General features: G+C 55.5%; 1 protein-coding gene across 1 annotated transcript; it reads left to right on the forward strand.

Moving 5' to 3' along the window:
* Positions 1 to 15,969: 15,969 nt before the first annotated feature.
* On the forward strand, positions 15,970 to 17,321 carry ACTRT2 (actin related protein T2; the record flags this gene model as incomplete). The annotated part of the gene is made up of 1 exon (XM_081144572.1): positions 15,970 to 17,321. The coding sequence occupies exon 1, from the start codon at positions 16,188 to 16,190 to the stop codon at positions 17,319 to 17,321; it is 1,134 nt and encodes a 377-aa protein (XP_081000698.1). The 5' UTR covers positions 15,970 to 16,187.
* Positions 17,322 to 19,111: the final 1,790 nt, after the last annotated feature.

Here is a 19,111-nt window from a genome sequence, read left to right on the forward strand (position 1 = left end):
CATTCTGTCCAGGGTGGATGTCTGAATATTCCTAAGAGTGAGCCTGAGCCAGGAGGCCCGGAAGCCACCTGGCCCAATCCAAAGCACGCTTCCATTCAGACAACCGAAGCTGTCGCCGCCTGATCCGGCTTATTGAGGCCTGGAAACTGCCGCAGGCTCCCTACAACATTGTTTCCGTCGTAAAAGCTAAAATAGGAACAGCTTCCTGGTCACTGAGGACCCTCTCATGGGAACTCTTGAGACCCCAAGGGAGCTGTTGGCAGGATTTATCTGAATAAACAAGGAGGTAACTTCAGCTCAGGTAGAGCCCAAAGCTGAAGAGCCCACAATCCATCATCCATCCATCCACCCATCCACCATCCATCCATCCATCCATCCATCCATCCATCCATCCATCATCCATCCATCCACCCATCCACCATCCATCCATCCATCCATCCATCCATCCATCCATCCATCATCCATCCATCCTCCCATCCACCATCCATCCATCCATCCATCCATCCATCCATCCTCCCTGCCATCAAGTCATCCATTCTTCCAGCTATTTATCCATCCATCTATCCATCCAATAAATATCTACTTGGTTCCTTCTAAGTGTCTGGCCAGTGCCTGGGTTTCCTCCCTCCAGCATGTGCACCGCACATCTCTCCCAAGCTGCCGGATGGGCTATGGGGTCAGTGGGGGGCCTGCACTGGTGGTTTGGTGGTTCACTGGAGGCCAGAAGTACCAGGAAGTCAGTGAATAAGCTTTGCATGTACACAGAGGCCAGATGAAGAACAGGTCTTGTCCTGGGAGTAGGGCTTGGCACCTGGAGGCCCTCCTACCAGGAAAGGCTCTCCCTGCCCAACCCAACCCTAAGACATCACTGTTCAGGCTCAGGGCTCTGGAAAACCTCCAGGTAATTAGTACACAGAGAAGAGGGGAGCTTATTGCCTGGGGTAGTGAGAGTCAGGGGCCATTAACTGGGGGTTGCCTGGGCTCCACACCCTTCCTCTCCTGCCCTCTCCAGAGCCCCGGGCCAAGGAAATGCAAGCCAAGTGGGGCAGTGGCCTTTCTGTGACCCCTCCCAAAGTCCTTGCCACTGGAGCCTGGACTCAGTATTCAACAGCCTCAGGGTTCTGCCGCCAGACTCTCCTTCATGTGGAGAGGACTTGCCCAGGGTCAGTGTCATCTGTGACCATGGCCCAGGTGGCCCAACCCTCAGTGCAGCTGAGTGGGATCAGAGGCCCTGGGAAGAGGCTTTCTGCCCACTCGAGTTCTGCAAGCTTCTCTGCATGGTATCCTCCAGGTGTGGGTGGCCAGAGGGGCTCGGGAGCCAGCTGGAGGCGGGGGAGCAGCTGCCTTGTGCAGTCAGAGCTCCAGAGTGTTCCCTCTGGACCCCAGACAGCCCCTTAGGAAGGTACACCCACTGCACACATCTCCACGGGGGAATGTGAGCAAATCGTGTCCCTGGAGGCTGGCTGTGGCTGTGGCCCTTGGTGTGAAATCAGATGAGGACAGGGGCTGCTGGGGCAGTGAGGGCCTGCCACAGGAGAAGGGAGCCACAGGGCGCTTGTAGGTCACCTTAGTTCCCATTTCTGTGGGCTTCTGCGCAGGATTTTCCAGAATCCTGGAATCTTTCCAGGGTAAAGAGATGAATAGAGACTAATAGGGAAACACCCCCTTCAACCTTCAGTCGTCAGATTTATCATGTCCAGCGGCCTTCACCTGCCCAGTTTCCACCCAAATCTCTCACAGGCCTGGCTGGAGGTCTTCCTTCCACCAGGCCTCACATCTTTAGTTCTACTTTGCCTGTAGATTCAAAAATACATAAAATTTCCCCCCCACATTTAATCTTTTTAAATTTAGTTTTTTGAATAGGTAATACATGTTCATGGGTCAAATCCAAAATGCATAAAAAGTTCCATCGTGAAACGTTTCCTCCCACCCCACCCCATGTCTCCATTAACCCAAGTCCTACCCTCCAAACGTGACCACTCTGCTCAACATGTACCTAGTTCCAGAATTGTTTATGCACCTAATGCAAATATACGTTCTTATATTTCTCCCTTTGTCATGAAAGCGTGACTTTGATTTTTTTTACTTAACATGTTTTGGAAATCTCTCCTTGCCTGTTTATAACTTACTTCCCCACTCCTTTGCACAGCTGCATAGTATTCCAATACAAGGATACATCATCATTTCTTTCTGTCTGTTGTTTTTTTTTGGAACTCACTCCCCTTAATTTATTTTTATTGTTGAAAGTACTACATATGTCTCCCCTTTCCCCCCCCTTGATCCCCTCCTCCCTGCACCCCTCCCCCAGGCCTTCCCCACACTATTGTCTGTGCCCATGGGTTATGCATATAAGCATATAAGTTCTATGATTAATCTCTCTCCACTCTCCTACTCCCGCCTTCCCCCTGAGATCCCTCAGTCTGTTCCATGCTTCTATGTCTCTGGATCTATTTTGTTCATCAGTATATTTTGTTCAGTAGGTTCCACATATGAGTGAGATCATGTAACACTTGTCTTTCTCTGACTGGCTTATTTCCCTTAGCACAATACTCTCCAGGTCCCACCAGGCTGTCTCAGAGGGTAAGGGGTCCTTCTTTTTTTACAGCTGCATAGTATTCCATGGTGTAAATGTCCGAGAAGATGCTTGATATGATTTCAGTCTTCTTGAACTTGTAGAGACTTGTTTTGTGTCCTAACATGTGGTCCATCTTTGAGAATGTCCCATGTGCACTTGAGGAAAATGCCTATTCTGCAGCTTTGGGGTGAAATATTCTGTAAATGTCAATTAAATCCATCTGATCTAGTGTGTCATTTAGAGTCACTGTTTCCTTGTTGATTTTTTATCTGGAAGGTCTATCCAGTAAAGTCAGTGGGGTGTTAAAATCCCTACTATGACTGTATTGCTGTCGATCTCTCCCTTAAAGTCCTCCAGAAGTTGTGTTTTTTTTTTCCATCTGTGTGAGTCTTTTGTTCTGAGGTGAGTCTCTTGTAGACAGCATATATTTGGGTCATGTTTTCTTATCCATTCAACTACCCTATGTTTTGATTGGAGCATTTAATCCATTTATATTTAAGGTTATTCTTGATAGGTACTTATCTGTTGCCATTTTAGTTCTCTATGCCTATTTTTCTCATTCTCTTTATTTCTACTTCTCATTACAGCAGCCCCATTTCCTGCAGTGCTGGTTTGGTGGTGATAAACGCCTTTAGCATTTTTTTTGTCTAGGAAGCTCTTTATTTCACCATCTATTTTGAATGATAACCTTGCTGGGTAGAGTAGTCTTGGTTTGAGATCCTTGCTTTTCATTATCTTGAATATTTCATGCCACTCCCTTCTAGCCTGTAGGGTTTCTGATCAGAAGCCAGCTGACAGCCTTATGGGAGCTCCTTTGTAGGTAACAGATTGCTTTTCTCTTGCTGCCTTTAAGATTCTCTCTTTGTCTTGAATTTTTGGCATTTTAATTATGATGTGTCTGGGCATGGGCCTCTTTGGGTTCTTCTTGCTTGGGACTCTCTGTGCCTCATGAACTTGTGTGACTTTTTCCTTGACTAGGTTAGGGAAGTTTTCAGGCATTATTTCATCAAACAGGTTCTCTAACTCTTGCTTACTTTTTACATTTTCTGGAACTCCTATGATGCAAATATAATTAGGTTTCATGTTGCCCCACAGCTCCCTTAAACTGTTCTCCTGTTTTTTAATTGTTTTTTCTTTTTGGTTCTCTGACTGATTTTTTCTACCCTGTCTTCTAATTCACTGATTGGATCCTCAGCTTCCTCTAATCTGCTGTTTATTCCTTCCAATGCTTTTTTTATTTCTGCTGCGTCATTCTTCATTTCCTTCACAGTTTCCATATCTTTTCTCATTCTGTTGAGCATCCTTACAATCAGTATTCTGAACTCTATATCTGATAGGTTGCTTACCTACATTTCATTTGGCTCTTTTTCTGGAGACTTCTCTTGTTCTTTCATTTGGGGCTTGTTGTGTTTTGTGTTTTTTTTTTGTCTCCCCATTGTGGCTGCCTGTTTGGGGTTGTTCCTATGTATTGGGTAGATCTGCTAGGACTCTCAGACTTTTGGAGGGTCTCTGGTGCAGGCCAATGTCAGACGCTGTCTGTGACTGGCCTTGAGAACCCTGTTTGAAGCTTTCCTCACTCCACAGTTTGTGGTTCCCTGTGCTGGGGCTAGGTATGTTTGGACAGGACCAAGATGCCCACCGAGGTCTGCTTTTCCAAGCCCTGGATCCAGAAGTAAATCAGGCAAACACTCAAAGCACCTGAGGCTGATTGTTATTCAGTCTCTTAATGAGCCTCAGGCTGTAGAAACTCAACGAGGTTGGATGAGAGGTTTTCAATGGGTGGGGCAATTGCTTCCTCCTCAGGCAAAAGCTGCTCAGAAGGTAAATGTCTGCCTGAGAAACACGCCCTCTGCCCTATGGGGGAAATGACTCAGCACCAGGATGGCTGCCCTCTGAGAGCTATTTCCCCTGGATTCTCCTCACACAGCTCGAGTCCACTCTGCCCTCCCTCCACCGGAGCCCAAGGTGAGTGGCTGCACAGGAAACTGTGCATTGGCCTTTTAAGAGGGTGCCTGCATCTCTCCCTGGCAGACAGAAACCTGGCTGCCTTTCACAGCCAGGCGTTGTGTGGGTACCTTTCTCAGTTCTGGTGCTCTGGGCTGGGGAGCCCAGTTTGGGGTTTAGGCCCCGGAGTTCTCAGTGGAACCCCCCACAGCTGAGATCTCCCTCCGGACCTTCAGCTGCTGCCTGTGGGAGCCCAGCCAGCCCTCTCGCGCTTCCGCACTTCCTACCAGTCTCTATGTGGCCCCCACTTTAGGTCCTTGGTTATGAGGGTGCTCTCCAGCTCATCTTCAGTGGATTATTCAGGATGGTTTTTCTATATTTTAGTTGTCATTTCAGTTTGGTCCCGGGAGAGTGTCAGTGTAGCTTCCACTCAATCTGCCGTCATCTTGGAATCTCCCTTAAATGGTTCTGACATGAAGCTGCTGTTCCGTAGGTGTAGCACCCCACCCTCGGGCTTACCCACTGTCCTGGTGATGGACATTCAGGGGCCTCCTGGGGTTTGCTATTGTGGACGACACTGGCATAGGTGAGCTTTTTAGGGGACTCTGCCTAGAGTGGGATTGCTGGGCTGGGCCTAGCTTCCCCAATACTTGCTGAGTGACTTGGGTTGAAGATGTTGCCCTAATTTGGTGCCCCCGGGGGTGTAAGTGAGGTCACCCAGGCTTGGTGTCGGCAGACCTCTAATTTTTGCCCTCCTGATGTCTGTCAGTCTTGCTTTAATGAGCATGTCCCTTGGGACAGGTGACTCTGAGCATCTCTGCCCAGGAATCTAGAAATTTGAGGTGCTGCATCTGCCAGATGCTTCACTATAGCCTTTATCGGTTTTCCTGTTGGAATGTTTCATCTTGTCTATTTTTTCTTGTTGCAGTTAATTTTTTTTAAATGAACATTTTATTTAAAGACAACATAATATACAGAAAAAAATGCAAAAGTCATATGCGTGCATGCAATCGTGTGAATTTTCACCGAGGGGCACACCATGTAGTCAGCACCCAGATCAGGACATGGAATATTCTGGAACCCCAGGGGCCCCTTGGGTCCTTCCTGCCACCAACCCATCTTCTGCCCAAGGTGGTGACTGTGGACTTCCAGCGAGCAGAATCACGCCAACTGGGCCGTGTCATCCGGCTTCCTCTGCGCCGCGTTTTGGGTATTATTAATGTGTTCCTGTCCCCTACGGACACGTGGGGTATTTAAGTCACCGACTATTATTGGGAATTATATCTGCAATTCCTTCTGTGTTTCACGCGTCTTGTGGCTCTGTGTTTAGCTACATATGTGTTTATAATTGTTATATCTTCCTGATAGACTAGCCCTTTTATCACTAGCAAATGTCCTTTGTTTCTTATACAATTTTTGTCTTAAAGTTTATCTGACAATATAGCCACTCCAGCTTTCTTTTAATATATATATATTGATTTTAGAGACAGGAAGGGAGAGAGAGAGAGAAACATTGATTGGCTGTCTCCTGTATGTGCCCTGACCGGGGATCAAACCCGCAACCTGGGCATGTGCCCTGACCAGGAATCGAATCCGCCACCTTTTGGTAGATGGGACCGTGCTCTAACCAACTGAGCCGCACCAGCCAGGGCTCCAGCTTTCTTTTGATTTATATTTGCATGGTATATATTTCCCCAATCCCCCCTCCCCTTTTTTAAATCCTCACTTGAGGATATGTTTCTGTTGATTTTAGAGAGAGAGGAAGGGGGAGAGAGAGAGAAACTGCGATGTGGGAGGGCTGCTTTTCTCTTGCTGCTTCTGAGATTGTCTTGCCTTTGGCTTTTGATAGGTTGAGTATAATGCGTCTAAGTGCGGATCTCTTCGAGTTTATTCTGTGGGAGCCCGTTGGGCCTCTCGGCTGTGCAGAGCAAGGGAGAGACTGCCTGCCCGCTGCCGCAGGTGCCAGGAGATTTTAGAAGGAGGGCGTGATGGACTGAATGTTTGTGCTCCCCCCAAAAATCCAGCCTTGAAATCCTAACCCCAATGTGATGATGATGTTAGGAGGTGGGGCCTTTGGGAGGCGATTGGTTCGCGAGAGTAGAGCTCGTTTTATTTATTTATTTAGATATTAATTCTCGCCTGGGGGTATTTTTTCCATTCCCTTTTCGGGGAGAGTGGAAGGGAGAGAGAGAGAGACACACACACATCGATGTGAGAGAGACACGTTGACCGGTTGCCTCCCGCATGTGGCCCACTGGGGTCGGGGAGCGAACCTGCCACCCAGGTACGTGCCCTTGACCGGGAATTGAACTCCCGACCCTTTGTTGAGCTGGCCGGCGCTCTAACCACTGAGCAACACCAGCCGGGGTGAGAGCAGAGCCCATCTGAGTGGGATTAGTGTCCTTTGAAAATGCCCCCTGGAGAGCTCTTGCCCCTTCCACCCTGCGAGGACACACGGAGAAGACGGCCGTCTATGAGTAGGGTGGCGGGTGCTCCCCACCCACCGAATCTGCCCCCAGCACCTGGAGCGTCCAGCCTCCAGCGCAGTGAGAAGTGGGCGTCTGCTGTTTAAGGTCTCCGTCCGCGGGGTCCGCTGGGTGGGTGGCGCTAGGACAGACGGGGCGCCCGGGGGAGGTCGGGATGGTGCTGGTGCTCCCGGAGGCTCATCTACGTGTGTAAGCGACCTTCCTGGGCTGGGAATGGGGGTGCCGATGGGGGGGCAATTGTCCGAGGACTCCTAGTGTTGCGTGGAGAGTCCGTCTACCTTCCTGGCTTTGAAACCCGGCAGCGAGACGCACAGCCCGAGGCCGGGTGGGCGGCCGGCTGGAGTGTTGCTGTTTTCTTGGCAGAAGTGTTGGGGATCCCTCAGTCACCGGGATATAAATACCCCGTCCTCCTGGCTCCCGGCGCCCCGGTGTATGTACATATACGGTCACACAGTCCCGCTTTTCTCTTTTTTACTCCACTTTCTGACTGCTGAGCAATTTCATAACCTCTAAATTTAGAAAGCAGCGGAGTGGCTGGGATCAGGCCGCCGGCGCTGAGGTGACGGGGCCCTGCTTTCACTCAAACCCGATTGTTAGAGAAACTGGTGGGAGGGTGGAGTTTGAGGGGTAGAACCAAGTCTTGTCCTTATTGTCGTTGTCATTACCGCCATCTCCTTGGCGCCGGTGGTCCCTGTTCCCTGAGCGCTCGCCCACGTGCGGGCACAGTGCCGGGCGTGGAGAGGCCCCTGGGCTCTGGGGGACCAGCTTCCTCAGGGGGTCACGCCCGCCCCTCCCCTCCAGCTCAGCCTGACTCTGGGCTGGGGGGTTGATCCCCAGCTTCGGAAGATCCCCAGACCCTGCCCCTGCCCGCAGGTGTGGCCCCACCAGGCTGTGGGGCCCTTGACGAGGCTGCAAGAGCACTGGCCTCACAGGTGGGGCCCTCTGGCCGCTGCCTGGGGATTTTCCCTGGCGCCCCATCTCCAACAGCCCAGCCCCGGGGCCACTTCCTGGGGGAGGACCCCAGCTGCCTAAATAGAAGGGGCTGCCCCGGCCGGCTTGGCTCAGTGGTTAGAGCGTCAGCCCGAGGACTGAAGGGCCCGGCTTTGATCCTGGCCAAGGGCGCGTACCTCGCTTGTGGGCTGGGTCCCCTGTCCCGGTTGGAGCCCATGCCCGAGGCAACCAATCGACGTCCATGTTCCTCTCTCTCCCTCTCTCTCCCCGAAGAGGAGGGGACCTGAGTCCCCCCAGCTCAGCCCAGCCCCGACCCCGGGCCCTGGACGCCAAGCCTGGCATCCAACCCGCAGGTGGCGTTGGTGTGGAGCTTCCCCGGCAGGGACGCCTTTAGTACCAGGTCAAGGCCGGTCGGGAAACCAGAAGTTTTCGATGAGCAGAGAGCCAGGGAAAGTGACGTCATTCCCGACCCCGGGCCTTTGCTTGCCCATCCGCACCCTGGCAGGTGGACTGCAATGCTTCCTGCCTCCCATGGGGCTCTCCGCCTGCCGTTGGGGTCCCAGCTCAGTGGGGGCACCCTGATCACCTGACTTGACTTGTCCCTCCATCCCCGAGCCTGAGTCGTTTTCTCCGCGGGGCACGTCCTGTCCTGATGCCACCCGGACGACCTCTGTCTGTGATGCCCCATCCCCGCCTCGCTTGCCCACCGGCTGCAGCTCAGCGAGGCCAGGCCCGGGCGGGGCAGGGGTGCAGTGCAGCCCGTGGGCCAGAGGGGATGGTGGCTCTCAGGGGCACGCAGCAGGGGCAGGGCGCGGGGGCTCGTGTCAAGGGGGGACCTCGGCCCCGTCCACACTAAACCTTTTAAACGTCCGCAAAGATTCCGCCCCCCAAGGAGATAGGCAGGGCGGTGGCGGTGAGTGCCCCCTCTCGCGCTGGGAAGATGGAACAGTGGCCCCCCGCCGTGTGGGGGACCCCGACCCAGGCTCCTCTCGGGTTCGGCCCAGGTTGCTGATATCTTGGGAACAAGGGGATAAGACCCGCGCGTGGGTGCCCGTTACCTCTGGGCTCTGGTGAGAGTGGCCAGCGCCGGTGGCTGTTTCAGTCTCTGCCAGCGGGTTCTCAGGGGCCCCTCTCCTGGGAGTCTGGGCAGACAGGCGGGGGTGTTGGGAGGAGAAAGCGGTGTCCATTTTTGGGCTGAATTCCCTGTTGGAAAGCTCATGTCTTTGGCACAGATGCCCGGAGGGGCAGAGCTCCACCCCAGGGGCCTGAACTCTGTGGCCAGTCGGCGGGCACTCCGGGCTCACGGTCCGTTCCTTGGACACCTCCTTCAGTCCGGGGACTGGAGGACACTTACGGCTCTGTTCTGATGACTTGGATCGAGTGTTTTCTGTGCTTGAGGCTCCTAAGTGGACGACACCAGCCATGCGGGTACCTGTCAGAGCTCAGGGCACCGAAGCCCAGGGCACACGGGTGGGGCGGCCAGGTTTCCAACCGCAAGGACAGGATGCCTGGTTAAATGCAAATCCCAGGTAAACAAGGCAATGCGTTCGGTACAGGTGTGTCCTGTGGAGTTTGGCAGCCTACGTGGGCACCGACCGAGGATAACATTGGAAAGTTCACGCACACGCACACATGCACACACATATGCACACATATGCACATGCGCACAGATGTGCACACACACGCATGCACCCCATTAACTAGCTATGTTGGGGGGTCGGGGTGAGCCCGTCAGGCCCTCCCCCCTCCTGCTTCTCCTGGCTCCTTCAAAGGCAGCCGAGGCCCTGGGACCAGTGAAACACGAGCAGCAGTGACCCGTCTGTTCCAGGCGGTGGGAACAGCCCATGCGTGACCCCCAGTGTCTTTCTCACTGAGATGGCGCCTGAACCACTTGGAGCCGTCCCAGCGCCTGGGTCTCTGAGTGTCTGCATGGAGCCAAGAGGGGGCTCAGGATGCTGAGAAGTGTCCTGGGGCTGCCGGTGCCCAGAGTTGGGATCCTCAGCCCTGATTCCAGTGTCCTGGGGACTCAGCTCCTGGTGGCTGCCTTCCTGACCTGTGGGCCAGGCAGGAGGTGGGAGAGGCGGATTGGGGGTGCTCTCCCCTAATGAGCCTCAGCATTGCCAGCCATCCAGCCCCCCCGCCCACCACCACAATGGGGACGGGCCACACAGCCAGCAGACCATGCACCGAGGGGGGCAACGGCCTCTGCACGGAGACGTCTGGGTCTGGGAAGCTCAGTGGGACCCCCTGAGCCTCGTGTGCGGTGGGCACCCGCTGGGAGGGCGTCCCCGCCACTCCCCACCACGGGCCTGTGAAAGGCGACCTCGCCGTGGACAAAACTCCTTTCACCTGGAGTCGGAACTCCGCGGAGATGATAAATCTCCCCCACGTCTGGGTCAGGAATGAGACCTGCCACTTACGGCATGAAAAACGCCGGGGAGCTGGCCGGGAGCCGCACGTGCGGAGAGGTTGGGCCCCCGCGAGGGCCGCGGCTGCTCCCCGCCCCCGCCGGAGCACAAAGCCTTTTCTTTCTCCGGCTGGAAGCGCAGGCCCCGTGCATGCAAAGGGCTCTTTCAACGTTAGATTTTAAATTATTTGAATTAAATCTGGGATCCTTCCGGGCCTCGTGCTCGCCCGGCCATTTATCACCGGCCCGTGCGGGGCTGCAGAGCACCCCGGGGACGGCCCGCGCTGACGCCGCCGGAACCGCTAGGAACCATTGGAAACCTGACGCTGGGCTGCTCCCGGCGGCTGGCGGGAGCCCGGTGCCTCTGCCCGTCGGACGCTGGCCGCTCGGCCCGCTGCTCATTCGCTCTGGCTTCCCTCTGGGTAATCACGTTACTACACTTGAAAACAACCCTTTTCCCCACTGAGGCAGGCCGATTTCTTCCCTATTTAGCAAACATTGATTTCCCCCCTCCCCCAGAGTCACACTCACCATGAAACGAACTAAAAGCCGCCTTTGTTCCAGGGCCCAGCACCCTGCCCACCCCCCCCATCGTGTGGCACTTCCACCGGGCGCCAGCAGGGGGCAGGAGACTCTCTTTTTTTGAGGGCCACCCCAAGGGTGCTCCTGCTGGCTTGGCCTCAGGTCTGGGGCAGCCCCGTGATGGGGTGACCAGCAGCTGAGAGACTCAGCAGAGGGGGAGGCCGAGACTGCGCACCTGAAAGGGGGTGGGGGTGGGAACAACCCCAGTTTGTCTGGGGTGACTTCGGTCAGGACGTAACATTTTGAAGCAATAAGAAGTGGCAGCAATAGTGGTTAAATAAACGAGACCATGAGAGTGTCCCCAACTAACCTGTCACAGAGCCAGGAGAGGCCCAGCCAGAGTGCTCCTGCTGACCCGCGTCCCCGACACCCCTGCTTATGGGGCCACCCTCCTCAAATGGCCACAGCGTGCTTTCCTCCTTAGATTCCAGCAGTGCTCTGAGGTGCCAGCAGAAGGCGGCATCCCTGCTGCCAGCTGGGGAAGCTGAGGCCGGAGCGGCCAGGCTTGGTCAGAGCTGCCAGAAGGTGACCCTCCCCACAACCCTGGCACTCTGGTCGATGCCCCCATGTGGGCAGCTTCCAAGGCGGCATTCAGTGATGTGGGCACGTGCATCTTCGCGTTACCTCTCCCTGTGGTCTGGGCCGGGGCTGACTCGCTTCTGACCAATAGAAACAGCGGAAGTCATGGGACAGCGTTTCTGAGGTTAGGTTATTAAATGGCTGTGGCTTCCGCCTGGGGTTTCTCTCTCCCTCTCTTTCTCTCTGCCTCATGCAGCCACGTCATGAAGCCACGTGGGAGCACCCCCCGTGTCAAAGGGCTGAGGCCACATGGCCAACAGCCAAGTGGGTGAGGTTGGAAGGAGAACCCCCTTCACCTCTCCGTAGAGCCTTCAGGTGAGACCGCAGCCCCAATGACGACTCGGCTGTAACCTTGTAAGAGACCTGAGCCACTGGTGCCCGGTGAGCCAGGCCCAGATTCCAGACCCACAGAAACTGAACTAAGAAATGTTTGCTGTTTTCGGCTGTTCAGTTTGGGGTTAACTTGTTACGCAGCAGCAAGTAATGAATGCAGCCCTTTTACGCCACACGGAGCAGCCACACCTAAGTCACTGGGCTCCCACACTTCTCACCCACTTTCTTCACACCAAAGCAGCCAGTTCTCGTCGGGCAGTTGTTGTGGGTTGACTGTGTCCCCTAAATTCTTAGGTTGAAGCCCTGATCCCCAGTACCCATGGAGGTGGCCTTGTTTGAAAGGAGGGTCTTTGCAGATGACCTAGTTGAGATGAGGCCATGAGGATGGGCCCTGATCCCATACGACTGGTGTCCTTATAAACGGGAGATCTGGCCACAGACGGACACCCAGGGAGAACCCCACGTGAAGGCTGGAGCTGCAGGGCTACAGGCCCAGGAACCACCAGGAGCTGGAGAGGACCTGGGATGGACCTTTCCCTGCCACCTTCAGGGGCCCACAGCCCTGACCCGGAACCTCCAGTCTGAAAGACATGAGATAACACAGTTGACCCTTAAACGGCGAAAGGGTGAGGGGTGCCAACCCCCCTCAAAGTCGAAAATCTGAATATAACGTATGTTGACCGTCTGAAAGAGAGGAAGCTCACTTTAGCCGCGAAGAGAGGAAGGTGGATGAGAGGACAGGGGGAGGAAGATGATAACTGAACAGAAAATTGGATGGTTAGGTGGGTGGGCAGGTGGATAAGTGGATGGGTGAGTGGGTGAGGGAAGGGGCGGGTGGGTGGGTGATGGATGGATGGATGGATGGATTGATGGATGGATGGATGGGTGGATGAATGAATAGGTGGACAGGTGGGTGGATGGGTGGTGGCTGGCTGGGTGGGTGGGTAGGTGAGTGGATGGATGATGGAAGATAGATGGATGGGGAGTGGATGGATGATGGATGAGTAGACAGATGGTGGGTGGAAGAATGGAGGGGTGGGTAGGTGATACAAGTTCCATCCTAGAGATATAAAGGGACCGGCTACCAGGAGTCCTCAGGGCTTTGGGCTCCTCTGAAATGACTGGGCAGAGAGGCGGAAGGTGCTGCGGGCACTGCGATCTGGACTGGCACAGCTCCCTGGTGCACGCTCACCCCTCTCTCTGCATGAGCAGTGCCCATCTTGCCATCTGCTGTTGCCTGTGGCTTCAGGTGGCCGGAGGTCACTGGACCAGGCTGGCAGCAAGAGGGATCTGGCCGCCAGATGTCAGCCAGCGCTAATGAGCCCGGTCTGCTGGTCACTAATTGGCTGAGGGTCTGGGCGCCAGTGACACATGGAACCAGAGATGATGTGACAGGGCGGCCCCTGGCCCAGGCTTGGGTGGCCCAGTCACATGGACCCAGGATAGCGGGAAGCTGAGGTGCCCAGCACACCCAAGGCTGCCCACTCCCAAGTGTAAATGCCTGGCAGCCTCCCAAGTTTTTCCAGGGACTGTCCACCTCCGTCACGGGCTGGGGCTCCTCCAAGGGCACAGGAGGGGGACCACGTGGGGGCTGCGGCGGGCGTGACCGCTGGAGCAGAAATAAGAGCCAGCCTTCCGTACCGGACGGAAACGGGTGCCCTCCAGAATAATCACGGTGGCGAGCCTTGCCCTGCGGAGGGAGATGGAGTTACAGCCAGTTTGCCCATAAACTTGTTCAAGCGATTTACGAGGCCTGGCCGGCACGGTGGGGGCAGGGCGGCCACAGACAAGCGGCTTTCTAGCTGGAGCCAGGAGAGGGGACGGCATCCTTGTGGTGACAGCCTCCGCGGCGAATGCTCGGCTACGATATATTTCCGTGGCGCTGCATGTGGCATCCGCCTAAGTGGCGAGGACACCGTGGACGTGGACACCTGCATGGCCCACATGACCCTTCCAAGCTGCACAGACCCAGGTGGTCCTGGGACGGAGGCATTTCTGCGGCGGATGTCACGGAGGGCCCAGGAGGAGGTTCCCAGGCACCTGAGAGCCACGGCTGGGATTTCTGCCCCGCAGGGAGCTGGAAACCAACACGATGTCACGTAGGCCGTGGCTCATAAACCCACTCGGATTTCTCAGTGGCCACGTGGTGTCGCCCCCCCAGGGAGCCTCCCAGTTCTTGGTGGTGGGGTCTCAGAGCCCTCCTGTTGCTCTCCATGGGGGTGGGGGGCGACCTGTCGGCCGGATTAGACACTTCATGGTGGGGACAGGAGCCTTGACAAGCCCGGGGCCGGCTCCGAGGGCCAAGCCAGGGAGGAGGGCAGAGGGGCTGGGGGCTGCCTGAAGTCTGACCCAGAGCCCGGAGCATGAGACAGGGAAGGAGGTGCTGTCCTGATGGGGTCGCCTGTCCCAGTGCACAGAGAAGGGGGAGCGGGGACTGCTCCCCAGGGCTGCTCTGCCGAGCCGGCTGGCGGTCGGTGTGTTTCGGTAGCTGGGTGGCCAGCAGCCTCAGTGTTCCCTCCGGTCAGTCTAAGCTCTGAATGAATGTTTTTCCTTCCCTCTCTGTCCCTCCTGCAAATGCCAAGTGCCTCAGCCAGCCCCGGGCCAAGGGACAGACCCACGGGCAGTCCCCTCACCCTAGCTCTGTTGCATCACCTCCCACATGGGCCACTTTTAGGGCCCAAATCCAGAGACCTCAAGAGCATGTGTCTCCTGATTCAGCCCCGAGGGTCGGCAGCAGCGAGAACATTCCAGCAAAGTCCGAGGACGGGGTACACAGGCCATTTGCGGTGTCACCGGGCTGGACCCGTCACAGCGTCCTGTTGGCCAGCCTCGCCCTTACAGCAGCCTGCCGGGGACACAGGCTCCCTTAAATGCTAGACCCCAAATCTTAGAAGCCCCACAGTGGAAGCTGAAGGCGGTCTGGGCTCTGCAAACCCAGGGTCTGAGGCCACAGACTCAGTTTCCACCCAGAGGTGTCCTTGGGAAAAATCTCCGTGACCCCAAGTTTTATTGACTCCTGCCCAGGGCTCGGCCACCCGTCTGCACCACATGCCCAGCACGTGTGAAGTTTGGCTGGTGGGTTGGCAGGACCTGCAGTAAGGACCAGTGGTGGCAGGAGGCGGCGAGGGGATCTGGAAGGGACGCGACCCTGGGAGGTGTCCTCCGGGGGAGCTCTGGGTGGGGAGGAGCCGGGCCGGAGGGCAGTTTGAGACGTGGTCCCCACGACCACCTCCACCTTCCTCAAAGAACAGCGAGCCCTGTTCCCGGGTCTGATCCGACCCTGGTTTCTCCCTGAGCTGAAGACCAGTCCCGGGTCTGAGAGCCAGGGCTGCCGACTGGGGGCTGTGGAGGCTGGAGCAGCCCCTCTGCCCGGCCCCTTGGGGTGCATCCTGGCCCTGCAGCCTGGCCACCTGGCTGGCCTTGCCCTTGGCCTTGGCCTTGGTGACACGGTCGTTTCCGAATGAGCTTCAGGGGGTGTGGCTGACTGTGTGACCTGCTCCATTTGGGGTGACCCTCTTGAAACCTCACTGCAATCCCAGCCCCAAAGACCACGGGAGGTTGCTCTGTGTAAGAGTTCCCGGGGCTGCAGATAGCAAGGAGGGGCCCTGACCTCAACCCGGAGCAGGGACATGGGTACCTAGAGAGGGCGCCAGTGGGCCCAGGGGGCTTTGCTTAGCATCTGCCCTGTGGGACAGAGCCAAGGCTCTTGGGGTAAATGAAAGAGAAATCCCCAAGGGCTTCCTGGAGGAGGCTGATTTCAAAAAGAATATTGTAAGTTCCTGACGTGATGGGGCTGTGGGCATTGTGCCTCCCTCCTAGGCCTGTGCCTGGTGCTCTGTCACTCCTTAGCAAGGGACGTGTGTTTTTGCCACTCCACAAACCGCAGCTCAGTGGGCCGGAGACGCCTGTTCACTGGGCAGGTCCAGGCTAGGCTGCTTCACCCAGTCCTAAGGCTGGTGATGACACCGCCTGTGGGTACGGCCTGCCTTCCTCTGCTCGGTGTCTCACCGGGTGAGGGGTGCCCAGGGGCTCTGAGCCCCACCCGCTAGAGGCCCTGGAGTGCTGGCTGGGCACAGTGGTTGCCTTGGCTGCATTGTGACATATGCAACCATCCCTGGAAAAGCCTCGGCCGCCCGGGCCCCTGAAGGGGAGCAGGCCAGTGGGTGGATGGAGGGCTCTTGGGGGCCCGCCGTCTGCTAGCCTGCCCGGGGGACGCCCTGAGAGCCCTGGAATCCTGAGCCCACAAAGCTTCCAGAGGAGCCTCCGGTGTCACAAAGAGGCCCGAGAGGGTCCTGCCCATGTTCCAGTGACCGCAGAGAGGGACGCAGACATGTTTAACCCACACGTGCTAGATTCTCCGGCCGTGATCGTGGACAATGGGTCCGGGCTCTGCAAAGCAGGCCTGTCCGGAGAGATCGGGCCTCGCCACATCATCAGCTCCGTCGTCGGGTACCCGAAGTTCAAGACGGCCGCAGAGGGAGCCAACCAGAAGAAGTGCTTTGTGGGGGAGGAGGCCCTGCATAAGAAGGGGGTGCTGCACCTGCACCACCCCGTGGAGCGCGGCCTGGTCTCTGGCTGGGACAGCATGGAGCACCTCTGGAGGCACCTGTTCGAGTGGGAGCTGGGAGTGAGGGCCAGCGACCGGCCGGTGCTCATGACCGAGCCGTCCCTGAACCCCAGGGAGACCCGGGAGAAGATGGCCGAGGTGATGTTCGAGAAGTTCCAGGTGCCCGCCTTCTACCTGTCGGACCAGGCGGTGTTGGCCCTCTACGCCTCCGCCTGTGTCACGGGCCTGGTGGTGGACAGCGGGGACGGGGTCACCTGCACCGTGCCCATCTTCGAGGGGTACTCCCTGCCGCACGCGGTCACCAAGCTGTACGTGGCGGGAAGGGACATCACCGAGCACCTCACGCGTCTGCTGCAGGCGAGCGGGCGGGCCTTCCCCTGCGTGCTGAACAAGGCCCTGGTGGAAGACATCAAGGAGAAACTGTGCTACGTGGCCCTGGAGCCGGGGAAGGAGCTGTCCCGGCGGCCGGAGGAGGTCCTGAGGGAGTACAAGCTGCCGGACGGCAATGTCATCCAGATCGGCGACCAGCTGTTCCAGGCGCCCGAGGCCCTGTTTGCGCCCGAGCAGCTGGGCATACAGAACCCCGGCCTCTCCAAGATGGTCTCCTACAGCATCACCAAATGCGACGCCGAAATCCAGAACATGCTCTACGGGGAGATCGTGCTGTCCGGGGGCACCACCCTGTTCCAGGGGCTGGACGACCGGCTGCTGAAGGAGCTGGAACAGCTGGCCTCCAAGGGGACCCCCATCAAGATCACAGCACCGCCTGACAGGTGGTTCTCCACCTGGATTGGTGCCTCCATCGTCACCTCCCTGAGCAGCTTCAGGCAGATGTGGGTCACCTCTGTGGACTTCAAGGAGTTTGGGACGTCCGTGGTCCAGAGACGATGCTTCTGAGGGGCCCCACACAGGGGGTGGCCCCCGAAGGCGGTGAGCTCACCCCTCGACACCAGCAAGGTGTTCAATAAAAGGCAAAACTGTGCAGTCTTTGGTCACATCGGGCTCGGTTCAATCTTGGCGGCACCAGAGTAATTTCTGATCCTGGTGGTGACTCTCATTTAAGTGGTCTGTCCCCCATTCCCTCTCCCTCTCCTGGGAGAGCCCTGGGTTAGGAGTTGAGGCTGTGTCCATCTGCAGTTGGGACCAAAAGTGAGGCCTAGGCCTCATGCTTGGAGCTCGAGTCGGGAGGGCCCTGGAGTCTGCATCTTAAACATGGGTCATAGGTGGGTCTGAGACAGAGCCCAGAAGGGGGGTCAGCAGGAACAAACAGGAATGTTGTCCTGTTCTGAGGGTCAACAAGCCCTCACCCGGGTGGGTGTTTAGCACAGTAGGGCTCTCTCTCTGCTCTTATGGGGCTGGGCAGCTGAGCAGGAGGGACCCCTTGTCCTGGGCAGATGGGGATGGGCAGAAGCAGAAATTGCCATCTGTTGAGGGCTCTCTCAGGGTATGTTCCCAGGAGTGTGTGAGATTCAACACCTCTGCTTTGTGTATTGTGGTCTTTCTGTTTGTTTTTATATTCAAATGCACATATGATAGTGTTTAGGGGCAAAATACCGGAGACAGAGTTAATAATGGCCATCAGTGAAGTAACGGCTGAATAAGCATGAAACAATCTATGTCATATTTGAAGTGAGCATATAGAGTATTTGAAGACAACATAGTTGGGTCATTTTCAGATTCATGGTACCAATCCCTGTCTTTTTACTTGGTATGTTTAGACAGTTTATGTTTAAAGTAATATGTTCTGTCTCAGCTCTGCCATTTTATTTTCTGTTCCCCCGCCCCCTGTTTCTTGTTTTTATTCCCGTGGGTTACTTAAGCAATTTTTAGGATTCTATATTGATTGATTTATCGGTTTTTGTATGATTTCTTAGTGATTGTCCCAGGTAACACGATGGCCCACCGGTACTGACATTTCATGACTTGGAGTGAAATGTAGGAGCCTGACTTCTATTTAAGTCCCTTTACCCTCCCAACTTGTAAAACAAAATTGTCTTCTGTATTTCCTCTGAGCATGTCAAGCACAACCTCAGATGGTCTTAAGGTTTTTTCCTTCAACCATCAAATGATTTAAGAAACTCATGAGAAGAACAGTCTTAATACGGTTACCCCTGTTTTTACCCAATCCCAAGTTCTTTTGCTCTTCGGAAGTCCCATGCCCTTTTCTGTTGTGTTATTATTTCCTTCTGTTTAGAGGACTTCTTTGAGCTGTTCTTTAAGAATACGTTTGCTGCCCGGCCGGCGTGGCTCAGTGGTTGAACGTAAACCTATGAACCAGGAGGTTACGGTCTGATTCCCAGTCAGGGTACATGCCCGAGTTGTGGGATCCATTCCCCCCAGTAGGGAGCATGCAGGAGGGAGCCGATCGATGATGTTTCTCTCTCATCAATGTTTCTATCTCTCTCTTACTAAAAAAAAAAAATATATATATATATATATAAAGGAATAGGTTTGCTAAGCAACAGGTCATCTGAGAATGTCTTTATTTCCCCTTCATCCCCAAGGCTATTTTGGCTAGAAATAACATTTACGGTTAACTGTTTGCTTTCAGCACTTGGAGGATGTTGTGTCAGGTGCTTCTCCACGGTCTCTGTGGTTTCAGATCAGAAAGCACCTGTTATCTGACAGGTGAACCCCTGCAGGTAACGTGTCTTTTCTCTCAGGCTACTTTCAAGGTTTTTTTCTTC

Source organism: Miniopterus schreibersii, assembly GCF_964146895.1.
Source record: "Miniopterus schreibersii genome assembly, chromosome: 8".
Classification (NCBI taxonomy): Eukaryota; Metazoa; Chordata; class Mammalia; order Chiroptera; family Miniopteridae; genus Miniopterus; species Miniopterus schreibersii.